The sequence below is a fragment of the Saccopteryx bilineata genome, chromosome 2 (assembly GCF_036850765.1).
Source record: "Saccopteryx bilineata isolate mSacBil1 chromosome 2, mSacBil1_pri_phased_curated, whole genome shotgun sequence".
Taxonomy (NCBI): domain Eukaryota; kingdom Metazoa; phylum Chordata; class Mammalia; order Chiroptera; family Emballonuridae; genus Saccopteryx; species Saccopteryx bilineata.
The window spans coordinates 29706903-29732261 of NC_089491.1; the positions used below are offsets into that span (position 1 = coordinate 29706903).

The 25359-nt window shown below is 38.5% G+C and overlaps 1 protein-coding gene across 3 annotated transcripts in view; it reads right to left on the reverse strand.

Moving 5' to 3' along the window:
- The window catches only part of SMC2 (structural maintenance of chromosomes 2), a 74092-nt gene extending 54426 nt beyond the window's left edge, over positions 1–19666 (reverse strand). The window contains exons 1-9 of one of the 3 annotated variants that reach the window (XM_066256613.1): positions 19493–19666; positions 18396–18595; positions 16403–16552; positions 13712–13834; positions 11857–11895; positions 8072–8182; positions 7837–7881; positions 6024–6257; positions 5684–5833 (exon numbers count right to left, since the gene is read on the reverse strand). In XM_066256613.1, coding sequence (XP_066112710.1) covers positions 5684–5833; positions 6024–6257; positions 7837–7881; positions 8072–8182; positions 11857–11895; positions 13712–13834; positions 16403–16552; positions 18396–18563 — 1020 coding nt within the window. In that variant the 5' untranslated portion in view covers positions 18564–18595; positions 19493–19666. Of the gene's footprint in view, positions 1–5683; positions 5834–6023; positions 6258–7836; positions 7882–8071; positions 8183–11856; positions 11896–13711; positions 13835–16402; positions 16553–18395; positions 18625–19484 lie in introns of all 3 variants that reach the window. The other 2 variants (XM_066256612.1, XM_066256611.1) reach the window with 2 other exon arrangements.
- Positions 19667–25359: the final 5693 nt, after the last annotated feature.

Consider the following 25359-nt stretch of genomic DNA (forward strand, 5'->3'; position numbering starts at 1 on the left):
AAGAGAACACCGAGTTATCTTAACTCAAACAAACGTACTCCAAGGCACATCACAATGAAATTATCACAAACCAATGACAAAGAAAAAATCCTCAAGGTAGTCAGAGAAAAGAATACAATATATAAAGGAAGGCCCATTAGATTATCATCAGATTTCTCAGCAGAAACTCTACAATCCAGAAGAGAGTGGACCCCAATATTTAAAGTTCTAAAGAGAGGAACTTCAAGCCAGGAATATTATATCCATCAAAGCTATCTATCCTTCAAAGACGAAGAAGAAATAAAAACATTCACAGATATAGAAAAGATGAGGGAATTTATAACCAGAAAACCCCCACTTCAGGAAATACTAAAGGGGGTTATCTGACCAGATACAAAAAACAAAACAAAACAAAATTACAAGTAAAAGCTCCATCAAGATCACAATAAAAACAAGATTAATCTGTGATAACAAAAACAAAAAGGGGAAAGGACAAAGATTAACAGTAGCAAAGGAGGACAGAGTGCAGAAGCACTCATGAGATGATGTACTACAATGAACATAATATGTATCCTTTCTATTACTCAATGGTAACCACCCTGGAAAAATCACCACAGAAACACATGGCTTAAAAAAAGAAGAAAGGCAGGAAAAAAGTAAGGCTTACAACCAAACAAAAACAATGATAGAAAAACAAAGGAGAAGAACCAAACAAGATACAAAGCTATCAGAAAGCAATATATATAATGGCAATAGGAAACCTTCAGTCAGGTGTCAATAATTACACTAAATGTAAATGGATTGAACTCACCAATAAAAAGACACAGAGTAGCAGAATGAATTTAAAAAAAAAATCCAACTGTATGCTGCTTTTAAGAAAGGCATCTAAGCTACAAGGATAAAAACAAATTCAAAGTGAAAGGTTGAAAAACAATTCTCCAAGCAAATAACATCCAAAGAAAAGCAAATGTAGCCATACTCATATCTAACAATGCTGACTACAAAACAGCAAAGATAATCAGAGACAAAGATGGTCACTTCATAATGATAAAGGAGACACTGAAACAAGAAGATATAACACTTCTTAATATATATGCACCAAACCAAGGAGCACCAAAATATATAAGACAGCTACTAACTGATCTAAAAATAAAAACTGACAAAAATAACAGTCATACTTGGAGATCTCAATACACCGCTGATGGCTCTAGAACATTCATCCAAACAGAAAGTCAATAAAGAAATAACGGCCTTAAACAAAACACTAGAACAATTGGATATAATAGACATCTACAGGACATTTCATCCCAAAGCGCCAGAGTATACATTTTTCTCCAGTGTACAGGGAACATTTTCAAGAATTGACCATATGTTGGGCCACAAAAATAACATCAACAAATTCAGAAAGACTGAAATTATACCAAGCATATTCTCTGACCATAAAACTTTGATACTAGAATTCAACTGCAAAAAAGTAAACAAATCCACAAAAATATGGAAATTAAACAACATACTTCTAAAAAATGAGTGGATCAAAGAAGAAATAAAAGAGTTCAAAAGATACATATAGACAAACAAAAATGACAATACGACATATCAGAATCTCGGATGCAGCAAAAGCAGTAATAAGAGGGAAGTTCCTATCACTACAGGCCTATATGAGCAAACAAGAGAGCCCAAGTAAACAACTTAACTTCACATCTTAAGGAACTAGAAAATAAAGAATAAAGGCAACCCAAAACTAGCAGAAGAAAGGAAATAATAAAAATCAGAGCAGAAATAAATGAAATAGAAAACAGAAAAACTATAGAAAAAAAATCAATAAAACAAGGAGTTGATTCTTTGAAAAAAGAACAAAATTGACAAACCCTTGGCAAGACTCTCTAAGGCAGAGGTCCTCAAACTTTTTACACCGGGGGCCAGTTCACTGTCCCTCAGACCGTTGGAGGGCTGGACTATAAAAAAAACTATGAACAAATTCCTATGCACACTGCACATATCTTATTTTAAAGTAAAAAAAAACAAAACTGGAACAAATACAATATTTAAAATAAAGAACAAGTAAATTTAAATCAACAAACTGACCAATATTTCAATGGGAACTATGCTCCTCTCACTGACCACCAATGAAAGAGGTACCCTTCCAGAAGTGCGGTGGGGGCCGGATAAATGGTCTCAGGGTACCTGCATGTGGCCCACGGGCCATAGTTTGGGGACCCCTGCACTAAGGGAAAATAGAGAAAAAACTCATATAAAAACAAAATCCAAAATGAAAGAGAAATCACCACAGATATCATAGATATACAAAGAATTATTGTAGAATACTATGAAAAACAATATGCCAACAAACTTAACAATCTAGAAATGGATCAATTTCTAGAACAATACAATCTTCCTAGACTGAGTCATGAATAAGTAGAAAGTCTAAACAGACCCATAAGCAGGAAGGAAATAGAAACTATCAAAAACCTCCTAAAAAATAAAAGTCCAGGGCCAGACAGCTATACTAGTGAGTTCTATCAAACACTCAAAGAACACTTGGTTTCCATTCTACTCAAAGTCTTCAAAACAAGGGAGGAAAAGCAATACTGCCAAACACATTTTACGAGGCCAACATAACCCTCATACCAAAACCTGGCAAGGACAACACAAAGAAAGAAAACTACAGACCAATATCTCTAATGAATACAGATGCTAAAACACTAAACAAAATACTAGCAAATCGAATACAACAATACATTAAAAAAATAATTCATCATAATCAAGTGGGATTCATCCCAGAATCACAAGAATGGTTCAACATAGGTAAAACAGTTAAAGTAATACACCATATCAACAAAGAACAAAAACCATATGATCCTATCAATAGATGCAGAAAAGGCATTCGATAAACTACAACACCATTTTATGTTTAAAACACTCAACAAAATGGGTATAGAAGAAAAATATCTCAACATAATAAAGGCCATTTATGACAAACCATCAGCTAACATCATACTAAATGGCATAAAACTGAGGACCTTTCTTCTAAAATCAGAAACAAGACAAGGTTGTCCATTCTCTCCACTCTCACTCAATGTAGAGCTGGAAGTTCTAGCCTGAGCAACAGACAAGAGAAAGAAATAAAAGGCATTCATATTGGGAAAGAAGAAGTAAAGGTTTCACTTTTTGCAGATGATATGATCCTGTATATAAAAAATCCCAAGTCTCTACAGAAACACTACTAGAAACAATAATCCAATACAGTAAGGTTGCAGGATACAAAATTAATGTACAGAAGTCTATTGCTTTCCTATATACCAACAATAAAACATCAGAAAACAAACTCAAAAAAATAATCTCCTTTGTGGTTGCAACAAAAAAAATAAAATACCTAGGAATAAACATAACAAAGAATGTAAAGGACCTATATAATGAAAACTACAAAGCATTGTTAAAGGAAATCAAAAAAGATGTAATGAAATGGAAAAAAATTCCTTGTTCTTGGATAGGAAGAATAAATATAGTCAAAATGACCATATTACCCAAAGTGATATGTAAACTTAATGCAATTCCCATCAAAATGCCAATGTTGTTTTTAAAAGAAATGGAACAAAAAATCATCAGGTTTATATGGAACTATAAAAAACCCCCGAATAGCCAAAGCAATCCTAAGGAAAAAGAATGAAGCTGGGGTCATTACAATACCTGACTTCAAATTATATTATAGAATCACAATAATCAAAACAGCATGGTATTGGCAGAAAAATAGAAACTCAGACCAATGGAACAGAACAGAGAGCCCAGAAATAAAATCACATATATATGCTAAAATGATTTTCGATAAGAGGCCAACAACACACAATGGAGAAAAGAAAGCCTCTTCAACAAATGGTGCTGGAAAAACTGGAAAGCCACATGCAAAAGAACGAAACTTGACTACAGTTTGTCCCCTTGCATCAAAGACCTAAATATAAGACCTGAAACAATAAGTTACACAGAAGAAAACATAGGTTCTAAACTCATGGACCTTGGCCATAAAGAGCACTTTATGAATTTGACTGCAAAGGCAAGATAAATGAATGTGACTATATCAGACTAAGAAGCTTATGCACAGCAAGAGAAACTGACAACAAAACAGCCAACTAAATGGGAGATGGTATTTTCAAACAATAGCACAGATAAGGGCCTAATATCCAAAATATACAAAGAACTCATAAAATTTAACAAACAAGCAAACAATCTAATTAAAAAAATGGAAAAAGGACATGAACGGACACTTCTCCCAGGAAGAAATACAAATGGCCAACAGATATATGAAAAGACGCTCATCTTCACTAGCTATTAGAGAAATGCAAATCAAAACTACAATGAGATACCACCTCACTCCTGTTACTGTCAGATTGGCTATTATCAGCAAGACAGGTAATAACAAGTGTTGGAGAGATTGTGGAGAAAAAGGAACCCTCATTCATTGTTGGTGGACATTCAAATTAGTACATCCATTATGGAAGAAAGTATGGTGGTTCCTCAAAAAATTAAGACTAGAACTACCATATGACCCAGCAATTCCTCTACTGGGTATAAGCCCAATACTCAAAAACATTGGTATGTAAAGACACATGCACCCTCATGTTCTTCGCAGCATTGTTCACAGTGGCCAAGACATGGAAACCACCAAAAAGCCCTTCAATAGATGACTGGATAAAGAAGACGTGGTACATATACACTATGGAATACTACTCAGCCATAAGAAATGATGACATCGGATCATTTATGACAACATGGATGGACCTTGATAACATTATACCGAGTAAAATAAATCAGAAAAAACTAAGAACTGTATGATTCCATACATAGGTGGGACACAAAAATGAGACTCATGGACATGGACAAGAGTGTAGTGGTTACCAGAGAGAGGGGAAGGGAGGAAAAGGAGGCGATGGGGAGAGGGGATGGGCACAAAGAAAACCAGACAGAAGGTGATGGAAGACAATTTGACTTTGGGTGATGGGTATGCAACATAATCAAATGTCAAAATGATCTGAAGATGTTTTCTCTGAATCAATGTACCCTAATTAATCAATGTCACCCCGTTAAAACTGTCTAAATAAATAAATAAAAAGAAAAAATGTCACGTTTCTGCTTAACCAACTCCAGTGGCTTCTCGTGTCAGTGAGAATATAGGTCAAAGTCGTTCACACTGTTTTGTAAAATCACCTGCGTACCTACATACCATTACTTCTCTGCATTCCTACTACTTAGTGTTAACCAATCACACTGATGTCCTTTCTTTTCTAACAACTTATGCTCTGGGGAATTTCCTGGTCTTCTGCCTGGACCAACTTTCCCCACAGCCTCCAAATTTATCTACATGGTTCTCTGGCCTCTTATATCTTTAATGAAATACACACTCTCTAAGAGATCTTCGAAAGCTATCCAACTAAAATGCACAAACTGCATCCCTCTCTTATATACTCCTAATCATTTCCCAGCTTTATTTTTCTATCCACATAAATTATCAACTATACAGTATGCTATATATTTCATTTTTTAATTTTCTTTACCACCATTTCCCTCGCTAGACTGAAGATCCACAAAGCAATTTGTCTACTTTTGTCATTTTGTCCATACCAAACAAGTACACTAGGCCATAGCAGACACTCAATATTAACAGAAAGGATAAAAGTATACCATAGTAATTAAATTAAGCTTGTTTGCTTACCTCAATCATATTTTTTTCCAGCTCTTTGCGTTTGTTCTCTTCACTTGTCAGATTTTTCTTCTTGAGATCAAAGGCACTTTGAGATTTAGTATGAACTCGCTGAGCTTCTGCAAAAGCATCTTCTAAAGATCGGAGTCTACCTCCAATTTCCTAGGATCAAATGTACCCAATTCAATCACCATACTTAAAATTTGTTAATGTCATCATTTCTTGTATGATTTCAAAAGGAATGATTTACTTTTTAAAAGATTAGATTGACAATGCCCAGTGAATACCAAATAGTTTTTGTATATAATTTTAGTATTTGTTCAGAATACATTATCTTTCATGTATATCTGACCTTATCTTTTCTTTTTTCCAACTCTTCTATTTCATTATTAAGTGCTTTTATTTTTTTGTCATTCTCAGACAACACCTCTTGAAGATTTAGAATTTTATCCTGCATTTCTTTTAACTCTTCAGCTGAGCGTTCTTTGGTATCTTCAGCCAGCAAAAACTGATAAGCGATATAAAAACGACTCAAATGTTCAATTTCCCTCATTACTTTTTGATACTCCAAGTAGGAAGATCTTTCCTGAAAGAGAAATCACCAATAAAGCATAACTCAAAATTTGTATTTTTAAACAAATTTCAGAATCAAAGTATAGCAACATGTATAACATTTCCCATTACATAATATATTTTATCTTAGACTAAATAATTAAGGGTTATAAATCTTATAAAACTTGGAAGTAATATCAGAATTCTGGCTTTTTAGATAGCAGTATACCAACTCTGGTGAATCTTATGTGACTGTTTCTCCTGGTACATAATCAGGCAGTTGGAATTAACACAAAATGTGGGCACAGGTTCATAAGACATCTATAAAAACAATCTGTACAATTACTGATGATACACTATTAAATGTATTTTGTAATGGTCCAGTCATCCCTCTTTACTCATAAGGGACTGGTTCCAGACCAACTGTGGATACAAAATCTACAGATGCTCATGTACCTTACATAAAATGGCATAGTACATGGTACACATATTACCAAAATGCATACCCAACACTCATGTAATTATTATTATTATTTTTAATTGAGAGAAAATAGTGAGGCAGACTCCTGCATGCACTCCGACTGGGATCCACCTGGCAACCCTGTCTAGGATCAATGCTCAAGTACCGAACTATTTTTAGTACCTGAGGCTGACATACTTGGACCAACAGAGCCATCCTCAGCCCCTGGGGCCATGTTCAAACCAACAGAGCCACTGGCTGTGGAAGGGATGAGGGAGAGAAGGGGAAGAGGGAAGGGTGAGAAGTAGATGGTTACTTCTCCTGTATGTGTGCCCTGACTGGGAATCAAACCCAGGAAGTCCATATGCCTGACCAATGCTCTATCCACTGAGCCACTGGCCAGGGCCTCATGTAACTATTTATAAGCATTCACTTACACAATGCTAAATCTGATTCTCATAAGGAAGCCCTGGGACAGAAAAGCAATCAAACTCCTAATTTACAGATAAAGAAACAAATTCAGAGTGGTTAAATGACCTCTTTGTGATGTCAGCTTCAGAAAGAATTTAGCAAAATTAGGTGTGAAACCTAGGTTTAAACCATAATCTAGTGTTTCATACTAGATCATGCAAAGGGAGTACCTTCAAGATCACGATTTTTCAGTTTTCCGACAATACTTATGGTACTACATGGATTCTGAAGACAGCTTTGAGAGTTTCAAGTTTTAATGAGAATTTAATAAATTCCTAAACATATAACTTTAAAAACAATGTGCTACAAATGTGTTCTTTCCCTGAAATATTGATTATGACATCAGAAACTAAAAGATTATAGAGAAAGCTTAATTATCTGTTTCAATACCTTCCATTTACCCAAATGCCTTGACAGCAGTAATTGTAGTGACAGCCCCAAGTATCCCAGAAGTTATTCTCTACCAACAACAGTCACTAAGAGTGCTGCATCTAAATTCTAATTATCAAAAAGAAATCTAGATTTATTTCTCTTCAACAAAGTATTAAAATCTGGCATATCTGAGATTATCCAAAATCACTGTAACTTGATAGACGTGGTACACATTTAATCCTTAAATGTATGATCTTGAATCAGCAACTGTGAGAGTCTAGCTGGTTGTATTCACATATACAGTATATACCTCTTTTAATTTCTGAATTGTTGGAGTAATTTCTTCTTCAAGTATCTGAAAATTAAAAAAAATAAAAATTTTCAATATGAAAACTATCATAAAAGACACTTAAAAAGTAGTAGGAGCATGGAAGACTGGAAAACTAAACAAAGGGGTAAGGTGAAATTTCCCTCTTTAAAGCAGAGAAACTTTAATTGCAAAATTACTCCCTTCTCTAAAAATGTTTTAAAATAAATTTAATTACCGTCTTAATTTCTTTCAGCTTAGCCTCCTTTTTTTCTATAGTTTTCTGGGCAGCTATTTTTTTATATTCATACATACTGGTTCCGGCTGCTTCTTCTATCATGGCCAAGATCTAGAAAGATAATTACATTAATATTTTAGGAATCTAAGACAAGTCTCATTGGAATTTACATTAAGAATATCGTTTTAAGCCTTGGCCTCACTAAGCATCTTAACGAAATAATGGTACAAATGGATCATAAAACGTGAGTATATAAAAATGTACATATTAGCCTTAACATTCACGTTCCAGAAACGTATCTGGGCTTCACTCCAACTCTAACATCAAACTTTATGCTAATACCAACATATTAGCGTACATTTCTTTTTTTTTTTTTTTTTAATATTTTATTTATTGATTTTTTAGAGAGAGAGGAGTGAAAGAGAGAGACAGAGAGAGAGAGAAGGGGGAGGAGCAGGAAGCATCAACTCCCATATGTGCCTTGACCAGGCAAGCCCAGGGTTTCGAACCAGCGACCTCAGTGTTCCAGGTCGACGCTTTATCCCACTGCGCCACCACAGGTCAGGCCGCGTACATTTCTTTTAAAATGAAAGTCAGTAATTCCTCCTTCCTCTTTTCCTTCAAATACAAGTCTAAAAAAATTAAAGGTGAACACCATTCAGCTTTCATTTTAGAAGATTCTACTTAAAACTGTTCCAGGTCAGAATTCAGTCATTGTATGCCTACAAGAATGAGGCATGGCATAACATCTGCATCCCGACTGTGGCACATGTTTACAGAACCTGGGCAAGTGACAATTCTGTCTGTTTCTTCATCCAGAGTACTCATGATATCTCACAGCACTGTTGGGAATTCAACAAAATAACTCATGCGAAAGACACTCTGATAAGACAAATATTAATCAATTATTACTGAAAAGGAGGGCAACTCTGCCAGCACTCCATTTTTGGAAGCTTCTCCTCACCAACCGATTACTATCTCAAGAGGATTATTTCTCTGGAGATCACTTTGATTTCTATGTATTTGACAGTTTTCAAATTAGAAGTTTTTCCTTAAGATGTTATCTAAAGAAATAAGCATGCTCCAGATTCAAACTAGACAGGTATTACCAATTATCAGTCTTACGAACTCTTTTTAATAATTAAAGAGCCTGTGTTCCTTACAAAACATTTATTCCTTCATACCAACTCTTCTCAAGGGGACTCCAAGAGATTAAACCTTAATGCCCTAAGTAATCCATTGTATGTAATGAATTAATTTCACTTGAATCTTTTTCTGCAGAGATTTTCTATAGGGTTTAAATCTGACATAAAACACGGGTTGAAAAGCTGCTTTATATAGTCAAAGTTTTTTAATATTGGGAACATAAAACTCCCAGAAAAAAGCATTGGCAATAAGCTCCTTGACATCCACCTTGGCAATGATTTTTTGGATGACACCAATTTTGCTTTTTTGCAAAAGCAAAAATTAACAAGTGGGACTACACCAAACAAAGAAACAAAAAATTCTGCACAGCAAAGGACAACATCAACAAAAAGAAAAGACAATCTATGGAAAGGCAGAAAATATTTGTAAGTCATGTATCTGATAAGGGCATAATATTCAGATACATAAGGAACTCAACAGGAAAAAACAATCCAATTTAAAAGAGGGCAGAAAAAGTGAACATTTTTACAAATAAGATATACAAATGCTGGCCCTGGCTGGTTGGCTCAGTGGTTGAGTGTAGGCCCGGCGTGCGGATGTCTCGGTTCAATTCCTGGTCAGGGCACACAGGAGAAGCACCCATCTGCTTCTCCACCCCTCCCCCTCTCCTTTCTCTCTATCACTCTCTTCCCCTCTAGCAGCCAAGGCTCCGTTGGAGCAAAGTTGGCCCAGGCGCTGAGGATGGTTCCATGGCCTCCACCTCAGGCACTAGAGTGGCTCCAGTTGCAACAAAGCAATGCCCCAGATGGGCAGAGCATCGCCCCCTAGTGAGCACGCCAGGTGGATCCTGGTCAGGTGCATGAAGGAGTCTGTCTCTCTGCCTCCCTGCTTCTCACTTCAGGGAAAAGAAAAAAAAAAAAGATATACAAATGCCAGCAGGTACATAAAAAGGTACTCAACATTAACAGTCACCAGGAAAACAAAAATTATAACTGCAATAAGATACAATCTCATACCTGTTAGGATAGCTATTATCAAAAAGACAAGGAATAACAAGTATTGGCAAAGATGTGAAAATAGGGAAAACTATGTGCACTGCTGGTGGGATTGTAAATTGGTTCTGCCACTATGGAAAAAGCTTGGAAGTTCCTTAAAAAAGTAAAAATAAAACTACCATATGATCCAGCAGTTCCATTTCTGAGTATTTATCCGAAAGAAAAACACTAATTTGAAAAGGTATTTGCACCCCTCCGTTCACTGCAGCATTATTTACAATAGCCAAAACATGGGAGCAAGCTAAGTGTCCACTGGCGGATGAAGAAAGAAAATGCGGTACACAGGCATACCTTGCTTGACTGCACTCTGCTTTATTGCACTTCACAGGATGTTGTATTTTTTTTTACAAATTGAAAGCAAGACTCTCCACTAGCAAAAAGATTATGATGTGCTTTATTGCAGTAGTCTGGAACTAAATCCACAATATCTCTCTGAAGTATGTCTGCAGATATATGATGGACTATAATCTAGCTATTAAAAAAAGGAAAACCTTGCTGTTTGTGACAACATGGATGGACCCTGAGGGCATTATGCTAAACAAAATAAGTCAGCCAGAGAAAGATAAATACCATATGATCTCGTTTATATTCTTTCTCAAAAAAGAAAACAAAACCAAACTCATAAAGAGAAGACTGGTGGCTGCCAGAGGTGGGGGTTTGGAGGCAAGTAAAATATGTGCTTAGAAAACTTCCAGTACTAACATAAATAAATCATGGGGATGCAATGTACAGCATGGTGACTACAGACAATAACAAAGGTATTTGAAAGCTGTTATGAGAATAAATGTTAAAAGTTCTTATCACAATGAAAAATTTGTGTCTGATCAAAAGGTGGCACAGTGGATAGAGCATCAACATGGGACACTGAGGAACCAGGCTCAAAACCCTGAGGTCACTGGCTTGAGCACAGACTCACCAGCTTAAGCGTGGGATCATAGATATGGCCCAAAGGTTGCTAGCTTGAGCAAGGGGTCACTGGCTCAGCTGGACCCCCCCCCTACACACACCCCACCCCCATCAAGGCACGTATGAGGAAGCAATCAATGAACAAGTCAAGTGCTACAACTACACGCTGATGCTTCTCATCTCTCTCCCTTCCTGTCTGTTTGTCCCTGTCTCTCTCTAAATAAAAAATAATGAAAAAATTTAACTGTGAGATGTTAATTAGATTTATTGTGGTCATTTGCAATAAATATATATATTTAATCATTATGTGGTTTACATAAAATTAGTGTCAATTATTTTTCAATTAATAAAACAATTTTTTAAAAATCTGCTTAACACATCTTATGTCTCTCCTTATAATACATTCCCACTTAACCTCAGAATAGACCTAAGGTTAGGATTATTGACTCTAATTTATGGATTAAAAAACAAAGGCTCAGATGGTTATGTAATAAAATTTAAAAGTATGAAAAACAAAATATTGGGTAAATAGTCTTAAAAATCTACTTTCTTTGCTAATCATTCTTAAGCAAATGTTCCTAATAATTTAATAATGGAGGTATGTTGAAAAATTAATTATTGAGAAGGTTAAAGCCATTATCTACCATTATTTTACTACCTAAAGAGTAGTTCTCTTACCTCTGGAGGTTTCATGTTCAATACTTTTGTGATTCTGCCCTGAAAATAAAATGGCAAGTTACCATAACGATAACAAATTAAAGGAATACATGTTTATCTGCACTGAAGATTTTGTACCCTAATATATAAATCCTTTTGGAGTTCTTTCTTTTACATACATGAAAAGATGCTTCTTTTATGCGAGACTGCTGACATTATACAATTATAGAATCTTGCTATTCACTTTCTTAGTAACTAGTGATACAAATTACAGCAGTTATTAAATGATACAAAGTTAATTCAGACCATATTTCTGCAGCAGTTTAATACAAATGATGCAGAAATCTCCAATTCTAAACCAGACAGGTATATTAATAAATTGTAGCATAATCACTGAAGTTTTCCTGATTTTTTTGAATGACAGCCCTTGAAGATCATATCTAGAAATAGACTACATACTTCTAGTCCTTAAAGAGAATAGTAAAATGTTTTCTTTCAATGCCAGAAAATCATCAAATTCATTCAGTGCCAATAAAAAATACAAATAAAACTCACAAAAACTTGCTATCCAACAAACAGAAAATATTATTTAAGATTTGAAGTAAAGTTTCACTTTTTTTTTTTTTTTTCATTTTTCTGAAGCTGGAAACAGGGAGAGACAGTTAGACAGACTCCCGCATGTGCCTGACCGGGATCCACCCGGCACGCCAACCAGGGGCGATGCTCTGCCCATCAGGGGGCGATGCCCTTTTAACCTGGGTGTCGCCATGTTGCGACCAGAGTCACACTAGTGCCTGAGGCAGAGGCCACAGAGCCATCCCCAGCACCCGGGCCATCCCCGCTCAAATGGAGACTTGGCAGAGGGAGGGGAAGTGTGAGAAAGAGAGGAAAGCACGGCGGAGGGGTGGAGAAGCAAATGGGCGCTTCTCCTGTGTGCCCTGGCCGGGAATCGAACCCGGGTCCTCCGCACGCTAGGCCGACGCTCTACCGCTGAGCCAACCGGCCAGGGCGTAAAGTTTCACTTTTGAGGCTATGATGTAGTGAAAATTTTATTTTGGTCCCATCAGGATCCTGCCTATGAATGACCTTGCTGTAACTTTCTCAAAGCATAGCTGAATGGGTGAAGTGAGATACTGTAAGGACAAGAGAACATTTGTTCTTATTTTTCATTTGAGTAAGTCTCTAAGGAAGAAAATTATATAAAACTCAATATATATTTGAAATAACACAAAATTTTAATCCAATATTTTAAAAAGATGTACTATGACAATATTCATAAAAAAATTTTTTAGTGAGCATGTATTTTTCTTATAGTAACCAAGGTTAAGGAAAGATGTTCTCCAAAATTCAAACGTAGCCTGACCAAGTGGTGGCACAGTGGACAGATAGAGCATTGACCTGGGATGCTAAGGACCCAGGTCTGAAACCCTGAGGTTCACCAGCTTGAGCGTAGGGTCATAGACATGACCCCATGGTTGCTGGCCTGAAGCCCAAGGTTGCTGGGTTGAGCAAAGGGTTAGTGGCTCAGCTAAAGCCCCAGTCAAGGAACATGTGAGAAAGCAATCAATGAACAACTAAAGTGCTGCAATGAAGAATTGATGCTTCTCATCTCTCTCCCTTCCTGTTTGTTGATCGCTGTCTGTCTCTCTCACCAAAAAAATAAAATAAAAATAAAAAGAAATGTATGTGTACAACATGTTAGAATACATCATTAGAAATAAGTAATCCCCATTTCTTAACAGATGCCCAAACACCAGCATAATAATAATAAGTAAAAAAATGGAAAATCAAAAAGCCCTTCTCTTATAGTATTATCTTAAACAATAAAAGATGTCAAAACCACATGAAAGAGATAAAAGGATCACAAGCACAATACCTGCATGATGAGAAAGTGAGGGTTGTTAACATTAAGGCCAACAGAGCAGAAGAGATCCTGTACTCTGGTATTGTTTGCATTCACTCCATTGATTAAATATTTATTTCTGCCACCAATAACCACCTAAAAAGGGAAGTATTTTTCAAAATATAAATAAACACACGCACCTTGAACTAAGATAATAAAGTCCCAAATATATCACATACATTTGTTTGTTTTGTCTAATAATAAACAAAACCAATCCTGAGCAAACTGGAGTGTGACAGTCAAAAAGAATACGAGATTGAGTTAGGACAACTGGCTTCCAGTTCAGGAACTTTTACTAACTTGTGTAACTATGCACAAGCCTCCTAACATTCCTGCACTGGACTGGGTCCCTAAGGTCACTTCTAGCTTTGTTTCCAAGTACGTGTAGAACATATTTTCTATCCCCGTCACCCTCTTTCTGCAATTTTTCCATACTCAGAGGTTAAACCCTTTTCCTTCCACCTTTTCATTCCCAAAGAAACGAAAGTCAGATACTAAAAAATAAAGATAAGCAGTTAGGTATCAATCTTTAACAAGACTCTTAAAGGTATTAATAAAAATATGACTAGTGAATACTTGCAAGAAAAAGAGTAATATAGACCTTCAGCATGGGCTCATTGAGAACATATCAGACACCAGCTTGTTTATACTCTACTATAGCACTAACATTGTCATTATTGAGTCTGTCTCATATTTTGAGGTCCTTAAAGACAAGATCTGTTTCTCACTCTTGAATGCACTGCATTTCCCAGAGCATTCAAAAATGCACAGCACACATCAAGCACTTAATATTGAATAGACGCTAAATTTATTTTCCTGATGGGATTAGGCTAACAGAACATACATTAATATATTCAAACAGACCTAGCATACCCATAAGCAGGCGTCCCCAAACTGCGGCCCCCTGAGACTATTTATCCGGCCCTCCCGCCGCATTTCTGGAAGGGGCACCTCTTTTATTGGCGGTCAGTGAGAGAAGCATTGTATGTGGCGGCCCTCCAACGGTCTGAGGGACAGTGAACTGGCCCCCTATGTAAAAATTTTGGGGACCCCTGCCTATAAGTAATTTGACAAAGTCACTGTAACAAAATTATGGTGAAGATACAGGCATCTGGATCACATGAGAGCAGGGATTTTAGGTAGATTAGTAGCAGACCTACCAAAAATTCGAGTGATTACTTAATGACTGCTTGATGACACGGAACAGAATTCTGTCCCAACCTACTCAATGCTAGGCTTCTCTTTTCTTATCTCCCCCCCCCCTTTTAACCAGAGATTTTCATTAAAATAGAGAGGAATATCTGTAAGTTACATACACTAAGATGGAGAGTAAAAGGGAGTTAGAATTTTTTAAAATGAAACCTGACAAACTAAAAACACTGTCTGACTATAATAAGAAAGAAATTTTAAGGGACAAATGTAAGGTCCTGCATTAGTTTAAAAAACCAGCTCACATACAGAAATGGCAGTAACATGGCTAATAGCACATGTGAAAAAAAATTAGGGCGATTCTAAGTAAATCAGATATAAATTCATAAGGTATTATTAACTCTCATTGAGAATAGAAGTACAGTACCTAAAATAAAAGTGACAGTTTTGCTTAATCCTGACCTAAGTAGACCAATTCTGGTACATGCAATTTGAAGTGTCATGCCTTTAAAAAATGAAAGAAGAGCCCTGGCCGGTTGGCTCAGCGGTAGAGCGTCGGCCTAGCGTGCGGAGGACCCAGGTTCGATTCCTGGCCAGGGCACACAGGAGAAGCGCCCATTTGCTTCTCCACCCCTCTGCCGCGCTTTCCTCTCTGTCTCTCTCTTCCCCTCCTGCAGCCAAGGCTCCTTTGGAGCAAAGATGGCCTAGGCGCTGGGGATGGCTCTGTGGCCTCTGCCTCAGGCGCTAGAGTGGCTCTGGTCGCAACATGGCGACACCCAGGATGGGCAGAGCATCGCTCCCTGGTGGGCAGAGCGTAGCCCCATGGTGGGCGTGCCGGGTGGATCCCGGTCAGGCGCATGCGGGAGTCTTCTGACTGTCTCTCCCTGTTTCCAGCTTCAGAAAAATGAAAATAAATAAATAAATAAATAAATTGAAAAAAAATGAAAGAAGAAAAAAAAAAGATATAAAGAACTGGAGTAAATTTGTATTCAGTGACCAGACAAGTAAAGGAACTAGAAACAAATATCAATTAAAAGAACTATATTTAGTTTATAAAACATTTAGAATTACAAAACACTTAACGGAAATATGGAATGAATTATATTTGCTTTTTTTGTTCTTAAGAGAAGTAGGATTAATGTTAAAACTTGAAGACAGCACTTTGGCTCAGTTTACACAAAGAACTTTCTAATTAGACCTGTCCAAAATCAGAATAGGTTCCCTCAGAAGACAGCAAGTCCCAAGTACTGTTAGGTATTCCAGCACAGAGTAATTATGGGTAAAGAATGAAGCACAGCTGAGTACTTATAATGACAGATGACTTTCAAATCCCCTTAAACTTCATGGTAAATGGTATGATTTACATGATCACTTAACATAAGGAAGATACTATGAATCTAGTCAATATTTGATGCATTGATTTCTCTCATAAACTTTCTCTCTTCAGCAAAGTCATATCACCAAAAACACAGACATGTAAGTTCTTAGGTATCCAAGTATTTAATAGTCACTCACCTGCCTTGTTACTGTAATTTCATCATGAATTTCAAATCCTAATGGACTTTGCTTTTTGTCAGAATTGTCAAAGGTGATTGAGACTGAGGCTTTAGTAATACCAGCCTGCCCATTTTTGTAAACCAAATCTTGTAAATTAGAAGCACGAACCTAAAATAGAAAAAGTTTATCAATTACAAAATCCCATATTGCACAAAATGGCACTAAAAATGGGTTTCTTGATGCTGAAAAACCACCCCTTTAGGAATTTATCCATTCAGGAGCCAAGGACAGGCACTTGCATTTACAGGCAAGGAAAATAAGCAACAACCTGAAATAAATGCCTTTTTCCATAGGATTTTTTCAACCTTCAACTGAATTTCTATTTATTTTTTAACATAAGTTCATTTAAAACAGTGGTAGTCAACCTGGTCCCTGCCGCCCACTAGTGGGCGTTCCAACTTTCATGGTGGGCGGTAGAGGAGCAACCAAAGTATAAATAAAAAGATAGATCTAACTATAATAAATTGTTTTATAAAGATTTATTCTGCCAAACTTAACAAAAATCTGACATAAAGTACTTGGTAAGTGATTATTATTATATGCATTAACTTGATGTAACTCTGCTTTATAAATTTTATAAAGTAAAGTTACTTTCCTACTTTATAAATCACCATTACTATGGAACCAGTGAGCAGTTAGAAAACTTTACTACTAACAGAGATACAAAAGTGGGCGGTAGGTATAAAAAGGTTGACTACCCCTGATTTAAAAGATTGAAGGGTATACAGCATCTAAGAATTTCCCTCTTCACCAAATCTTATTAGCAGATACTGAGGAGGCATTACAGCCCTGGGTGGGTGTAGGGGTCAAGGGGCAGAATACAGACTCTGGAATGAGACTGCCTTAAAGTAAGGATGTCTGAGTTTGAGTGTTGCTCCAAAAACCGTAAGAGGATGCACCTTATGCAATCCATCTAAGTTTCTATTCTGACCTTAAAAATTGAAGTAATAATCCTTACCTTTAAAGGACTGCAGTGAGGTATAAGATAATTCTCAAAGTAAAAAAAAAAATGCAAATACTGGTGGTGTAAAGTGGCCTGCGAGTTCCACAAAGACACCAAGTCCAGATGAATCTTTAGAAGTTTATTGACTGGCAACTACAGGGAGATAGGGCAAACCAAATCCTGCAGCCCCTCACAGAACTCTGAGGCCCCTTTCTGAAGACCAAATTACACACTGGCTGGGCTTGAGAGGAGGGGGAGCATGGTATAAAAGTCATTAATCTCATTAACAAGCTCATTGAATTTTACTGTCTTGTTACAACGTTTATCTATAGCAGGGGTCCCCAAACTACGGGCGGGCAGGTGGTGGCATGTGGCCCCATGAGGCCATTTATCCGGCCCCCACCACACTTCCGGAAGGGGCACCTCTTTCATTGGTGGTCAGTGAGAAGAGCATAGTTTCCATTGAAATACTGGTCAGTTTGTTGATTTAAATTTACTTGTTCTTTATTTTAAATATTGTATTTGTTCCCGTTTTGTTTTTTTACTTTAAGATATGTGCACTGTGCATAGGGATTTGTTCATAGTTTTTTTTATAGTCCAACCCTCCAACGGTCTGAGGGACAGTGAACTAGCCCCCTGTGTAAAATGTTTGGGGACCCCTGATCTATAGGATCTATCAAAAGGAGAACATTGCTATACCCTAAAGGCTTTTAAGAAAAGAGAATTGAAGGGATTCTCGGATAAGTTCCACCTTTCTTGCTGTGTAGTTAAATTATGACTTAGCTGACCCAGTTGCCCTTCTTCCTGCATTCTTCTCTTTCCTTTCTTCACAGAAAGGAGGGGGTAAGGGGCCTGACCTTTCCTCTTTAAAATGGAATTGCTAACGCTAAGTTTTACAGTTTCTTGGCACCTTATCACACTGGATATAGTTTCTGAGTTCAATGAGGGAGGATTAACTTTAGGCTCCCCACACCTAAATTCACATAAGTCAGACAGTTTACACTTTACCTGAGACAGGTTGGAGATGCCCAGCAAAAAGCAGATGGAGTCCAATATGTTGGATTTCCCACTGCCATTTAAACCAGTGATAGCATTGAAGAGGGGGTCAAAACCATTGACTTCAGTCCGCTGAGCATAGGACTTGAATCCTTCAAGAATGACTGACTTAATATGCATTTTCACTACTGCCTTGGACAGGTCGGCCTTTCCTAGGAATCAAATAGGCCACAAAGCAGTTCTGTACAAAACAGGAACAACACATAAATGGAACGTAAACCTGGAGTTACACACCTAGCGGATGTAAAAGACTAAAAAACTAGAAATGACAGCTCAATACCAGCTACTTGCCAAACCAACCTACTACCTCTGATGTGGAAGTTTAAAGTTGTTTTGCTCCAGCTTAAAAACATTCAAGAGTTTGTCGTTACCTGGAAATTCATTAAAATTCAACCTGGGAGTCAACTGCTTACTTTTCCTGGCTTATCGTCCACCGTTCTAACACGCCAGCTAACAGAGTACTGATTGTTATACATGCCATTGCTTTTGCCCATAGTGGCTCACTCTCCTTTATCATCACCCTGTCTTTGCCCACACGTCCCCTTACCGGAGTCCTTCCTGACTGCTCTACATAAAAGAGCGCCTCTACCCAGCCCACTGCTCTGCTATCTTTTTCCTTCATTGAACTTAAAGGTAACATTAAAGACTATTTATTTATTCGTCTATCTAACCTATCATAATGTAAGCTTCCGAAGGATCTCCGCGTACGTCCCCACTTGTGTGCCCAAACACAGTAGTGCCCGACTCGAGGGCATGCCGGGGGCAGCGGCGGCGTCAGTAAACATTTACTAAACACATGAATCCCATTTATTCGCCAGCTTCTTACTTTCAATCAGGCTGTTCCCTCGCCACACCAGGCCTTCCCGTCAACACTTCCTCGCCCTACTCCCAAGGCTGGAGAGGAGCTGGCCATTCTGCCAGGAACCCTGAAGGGCTAATTCTGGCCTAAGGTCCCTTCTTGCTACGTCCCCCTCCCCGCCCAGCAGCCCCCAGCTCCTGCCAGAAATGTCAGGCTAGGCCCAACTCGCCGCGCGCACGCACCGCCTCACCGCTGCGTCGGGCCCCCTGGGCTCGAGGCCCTCTAAACGCTCTTCCTGGTCACAAAAGCGGAAAGTGGGCCAACCTGGCCCGGCTTCGGGCGCTACAAGGTATCCTCCACCATAGCGGCTCCAACAGCAGGTCCTGCTCTGTACCCTTGCCGGAAATATTTATACCTTTGAATTTCGGCGCGAGCAAAGGACCCCACCTCCACTGCTTAGTTCATTGGCTGGTGCCTAGGGGATGCCTGACTTAGGTGGTTTAGTTTTTCCCTCCCATCGAACAATCAACGTGATAGCGAGCTTCAAAAGAGAGTTGTGACAAGGTCGGGGATGCGACTCCTCGGGACGGCGGACTATAGAAGGCGGTGGCATACATTGAGTTCGGCGTCCGGCACACCACGGGCAGCCCCATACCTCAGGCGCGGGGCCTCGCGCTTCGCTGGCCCCGCCCCGCCTCCGGCGCCGTGGGGCTGCGGGCCGCCCTGGAAGCCCCGCCTTCTCTTGGGCTTGGCCGACTTCGCGGGCTCTGTGGTGTTGACCGTGACTGTCTCAGAGCGACCGGGACAGGGGGACTGGGAGCCTCAGAATCTGCCCCCGTCGGCACAGAGTCCTAAAAAAGGAACCTCCCCCTTTTGGAGGCTGAAGAGGCGCCGGCTCTCTAGCGACTCGGGCTGGCGTTCTGGCTCCGCCTCTCGTCCCCTTCGGGTCTTGGCGGCCTTTCCATCCGGAGTTTCCTGCGCGGACGGGCTGGCGCTCCTCTTACCCGCACAGCGCTGAGCCCGGCGGGGAATGGATGTGGGCGGGTACTAGGTGCTAGACTGACAGGTGTTCTCCTCTTTCACTGAAAAGCCCTGTAATCGTAAACAGGCAGAACTAACCTTTCAGAGGATTTTTTGGGGGAAACATGCTTATGACAGCCAATATTTCTTGAGCTCTGTGTGCCAGTCTGTGTTTCGAGGGCTTTTAGAAATACTACTAGCAACCCTTTGAAACCCGCGACCCTGTGCTCATGTTACGCGTGAGCAAACTGAGTCACAGAAATTAAGCAACTTATTCCAAGTGCTAAGTGGAGAAGCTGGATCCGTTCCCGAGCAGTCTGCCAGAGCGCGCGCTCTTAAATGTTTTATAGTATCTCTCTTCACTCCAGTGCTACCACTAACAGATCCCGTTACTTATTGTCGTGCATTGTTCTTTCCTTAAAAAAAAAAAGGGGGGGGGATAACTAGCCAGTTTGCTCAGAATTGAGCACATTGATATCAAGGAGTTAGGAAGGCCTTGGTTTGAGAGTGCAGGGGTCCTATGTCCTAAGATACAGAAAGATGGTGCGGCCAGGATATTTTAGGCCATATGTTTAGAGTTCCTTTCTTGGCCCCAGAATGGCTTTTCAGTATTTGACAGCAGTCTTACACAGCAAGAACAGGCATAGCTATGCCTTGAAATTCTTCACCCAAGAAAGTGAGATGAGTTATGAGCAGGGTAGTTTAAGAAAGAATGCATATCCCACCCCTCTCCCATAATGTCAATCATTACAGACCTAACGTCAATTTAGTTAAAGCAGTTATTTTTGTCAACCTTGATTCTTGCATCCCCTTCACTCCACAGCTGTATTGACCCTATTTCATCTTAATTCATTTTCAGTTATGTCCCCTTCATCTCTTCACTGTGAATAGAGAATTTTAACTTGCCAAAAAATCTGGTGTGAATTTTACTAAGTTGTGAAACAAGTCTTTGAGGTGAAAATATAACTGTTAAGACGTTATTAGCCTTTGCATTTACCTAATAGATTAATAACTGGCTAATATATTGAAGATAAATGGATGAAAACATATATGCAAATGCACTTGCCAGATAAAGACTTCAGTGTGGCTATAAGAATATATACATCTCACTACTCCCACTAGAAGTATTCATTAAAATAAAAATTGCTTATATAGGGAGAGAGCTATGTCAATTTTAGTGGGTGCCAGAAACAGTAAGGAACTGTTTAGTGCAGATGGACCTGAAGAATTCGCTAATGGCTGAGTTATAACTCTGCCTCCTGAGATCACAGGGAAGTGGAAAAGGTCAAGGCACAAAGGCACTGACACCCTCCCTCTTTGAAGAGGTAAGGACTGGAAGTAAAGGTAGACTGTAGGGTAGATGTAATATAAATAGAACACCGTTCTTGTTTTATCCCCATGGATCAAAAGCTTTTGAAAGCTTCAACTCTGGCAGGCCAGAGGAGTCTTAGTCCTTATGTGCAAGGCAGCAGTACCAGCAAGGATACCATTAAAGTCATAAAAGGGAGACCTAAGAAAAAGATCTGAGGCTCTGCTCTTCCAGGGCATTGGGAGGGACCCTCTTTCCCAGGTGCACTTGCCAAATTTTGGAGTCCTAAAGTAGCATTTTTAGGGGCCTGGGTGAGTCCTCTATCCCTGAAACTTAGGACAGAAGAAGAAATGAAAGAACTATAGAAAAAAAGAAAGATTGGTTCAACATGTTGAAATGGGATTGATTTTGGCTTCAAGGGGATGAATTGATAAAGACAGGAAGTTCATACTGTACAATTGTATTGAGTAGCAGCACATTTTGAATACACCGAGTATAACCTGTCTGACAAACTTGGAAAGAAATGCAGCTGAACATAATTTAAAATGAGGATGAGAAAAGGAGGTAAATATTCATTCACCTAGGCAGTGGTTCTCAAAGTTTTTGAAGTCGGGCTTATTTAAAATCCTACAAATAATTGTAGGCACACTATATACAAATTTATGAGAAATATGTTATAATAAGTCAAATATTAAAAAATATAAAGAAAAAATATAAAGTTGCTGTATGAGCTATATGATAAGTAAATGAAATAAATACAACAAATTTAAATTTATTCTAACATTAAAAAACATTTTTATGTTACATTTTTTGTTATGTTTTTTAGAATTCGTAAAAAAGGGGTTAAATAAAGACAAAATTTTATCTATATATATATATATATATATATACACATTCTTAGTTAGATTTAATAAATTCGGCAGGTCCCAGAGCAAATGTGTTGTTTTTTCATTCTTGTGTTTATGAGAAAAATGAGCATGATGTGTCCTAGCAATTTCTTCAATGTTTGGGCATATATTTGAAAGGAAAACTGTCATTTTCTCATCAATACATTGAAGAATTTCTCTCTTTTTACTCTTAATTGTGTTGAGTACAGAAAACTCCCACCATACATATTATTTTAATTTTACACCAAACAAAGGATAGAAGAAACTTGCCTCCAATCTTTCCGGGGAACATGGGGGGTAGTGTAAACAATCCAGCACCACAGCTTAACAGCCTTTTGCAACCTAATCAGGCAAGTGAGATGGGGGGTTGGGCAGACTGTCAGCTTACAGTTAATTCCTCACACCTCTGTCTCCCAAAAGTCTAAACTTCAAAAACCCTGTTGGTTTTTTGGTCCCCAACAGGCACATATTTCTCTGGAATACCATGGGGCACACCTGGAAATCTTCTAGGGTGCACCAGTGCACCCTGGCGCACACTTTGAGAACCACTGACCTAAGGTGTCTACTTAGACCCATTCATTTTCACTTCAGTGGCAATATAGCTTTCAATCCAACATGTTCTGTTTGGTTCTTTGTGAAATCCACCTGTTCTTTTTAAATTTCTATTATTTAGCATCTTTGATCAAGTTAAATATCTTTATTTTATCTTCTCTTTCAGGTGCTTCTATTATTTCCAGCTTTTGAGTTCCTAACTCAACTGTTCACATTTGCTGACTCGTACCCAGAGTGATTCCTTCTGTGGTGCTGTTCTGGGTGGGGTTATATTTGTGGGAGTCTCTTATACCCTGAGTTATAAAAGAGTTCCTTCAGAGAAGTTATGTATTTGCTCCTGCCAGAGTTCTTTAGCTCTTAAAGATCTGGGAGTATTGGTAAATTATTATTTCTGTTTGTTGTTCAGTCGACTATGGTGGAAGAGTCTTCTCATTTTCTTTTAATGAGAAACATCAGTGATCTTTGTTCTACTCCTGCCAGGCCTTTCTTTCATTTCTTTCAGATTCTCACAGTCCACATTCAAAGTAACTTTAAGAAAAGAAATCTGGTTCCAGCTCTTAAGAAAATACTATTTTCTCACTGCTTCTAAAATCCAGCCTCTTGTTACTCATCCCATATTTGTTCTTTCGGTTTTTCCAGCCCTCCTTGGCTTTTATTACTTCCATGCCGGTTTATAGTCAAAGCTACTCATCGCATCTCTCTCTCTTCTGTTTTACCACATCCCTTCCTTTATGGAGTTGATTACTTGCTTCTCTTTCTCAAACGTGCTTCCCATTTCATTGTTCTCTCTGTCACTGTAGTCCATTATTGACCTTTGTTGGAAATCCATACATATTTTCTGACCTTCCTCCAATTGGTTCCCTTTGTTATCAACTCAGTTTTCACAAGATCTGCCTCTTCTGTAATGAATGTTTCCTTTACCTATTACATCATTCTGCAGTCCTCTACATTCTCCACATTCTGACTTAAATTCCAACTGCAACAATAATTAGCTGCCCATCTTTGCCCTCACTGAAGGTCTGGTGTCCAAAATATGTTTCTGTGTCATAAATAGGATGTCTCTTCAATCTGTATAAATCCTTAGTGAAAACTGCCTGCAGAATTAATTCTAACCTTTTTAAGGTGGCATGCCTGGCCTTTCACAGTTTCTTTTCAACCTACATTCCCAGACTCATTTCTGTTGCTTTGTTGTTGGTTGCTTCAGTGAACCTAGCACCTACCTACTGTTCAGTCACATTGAGAAGGAAGCAAGGCCAAATGTGGGGATAAAACAATTTAATGGGGCATCTGCGGACAGTGGGCTGAGACCCTAGTGGCATCAGCTCTGAGTGTCTGGGGATTCAAGCCTTTTTTAGGGTTAGTAAACAATGTTAGTGAGGTGGTTAGCCTTGACAGGGAATCCTGGGGCAGGTTATTCTTGATGTCTTGATGGGGAGTCCTGGGGTGGGGTGATGGTTGATCACTAAGCCACAGAATGTTTAGATAAGTGATGGGAGGAGAGCTATGGACACTGCCCTGGAACCAAATCACCTTAAGGTTTTCCTGGCTAATTGAGAATATGATAAGGCACCCTGGACCTGAACCTAACACCTACCATATCTCTCTCTCTCTCTCTCTCTCTCTCTCTCTCTCTCTCTCTCTCTCTCTCTCTCTCTCACACACACACACACACACACACACACACACACACACAAGTGTTAGCTAACTTTGTTAATGAGTAGATAAATGAATGTACTCATTGGGCATTTATAGAATGCATACCTATGCTAAGGATTGTGTTAGGTGCTGGGATACAAAGATAAATAAGATACGGGCCTGTCCCCAAGGAGTCTATAGTTGAGTAGAGATGACACATATAAACATATAACCAGAGCAAGAGAAAAGTGAAAGGTATTATAAACAGAGAAGATAGCACAGGCAAGGGCATAGAAGGCAAACACAATATATGAGGCAAGAAGTAGCAAGATTTAGTGCAGGAAATGCTCAGAAGCCAGACTATGGAGCTTTTTATGTGAATCTTAAAGAACTTGCTGTCATTGCTGAAATATTGATGACTTCTTCTCCCTCTCTGTGTCTTTGCACGCACGTGCTGAACTTGAAAGGATCATCCCCATCTCCCTATCTCCCCTATATATAATATATAAATAGAAATGTGTATTTTTATTTATATTTCAACCCCTGAATCTGATCCATTTCTGGCAAAATTATTTGCAAACTTCTCTGTAATCCCTTAATTCTTTATCCAGATTTTTCTTCTGACTTCTATTCCTTTGTGACATACCTCAGGACCTAGCACATAGTATACAATAAATATTCATTGAGTATGAATACGTTTAGGTGGTTCATTTG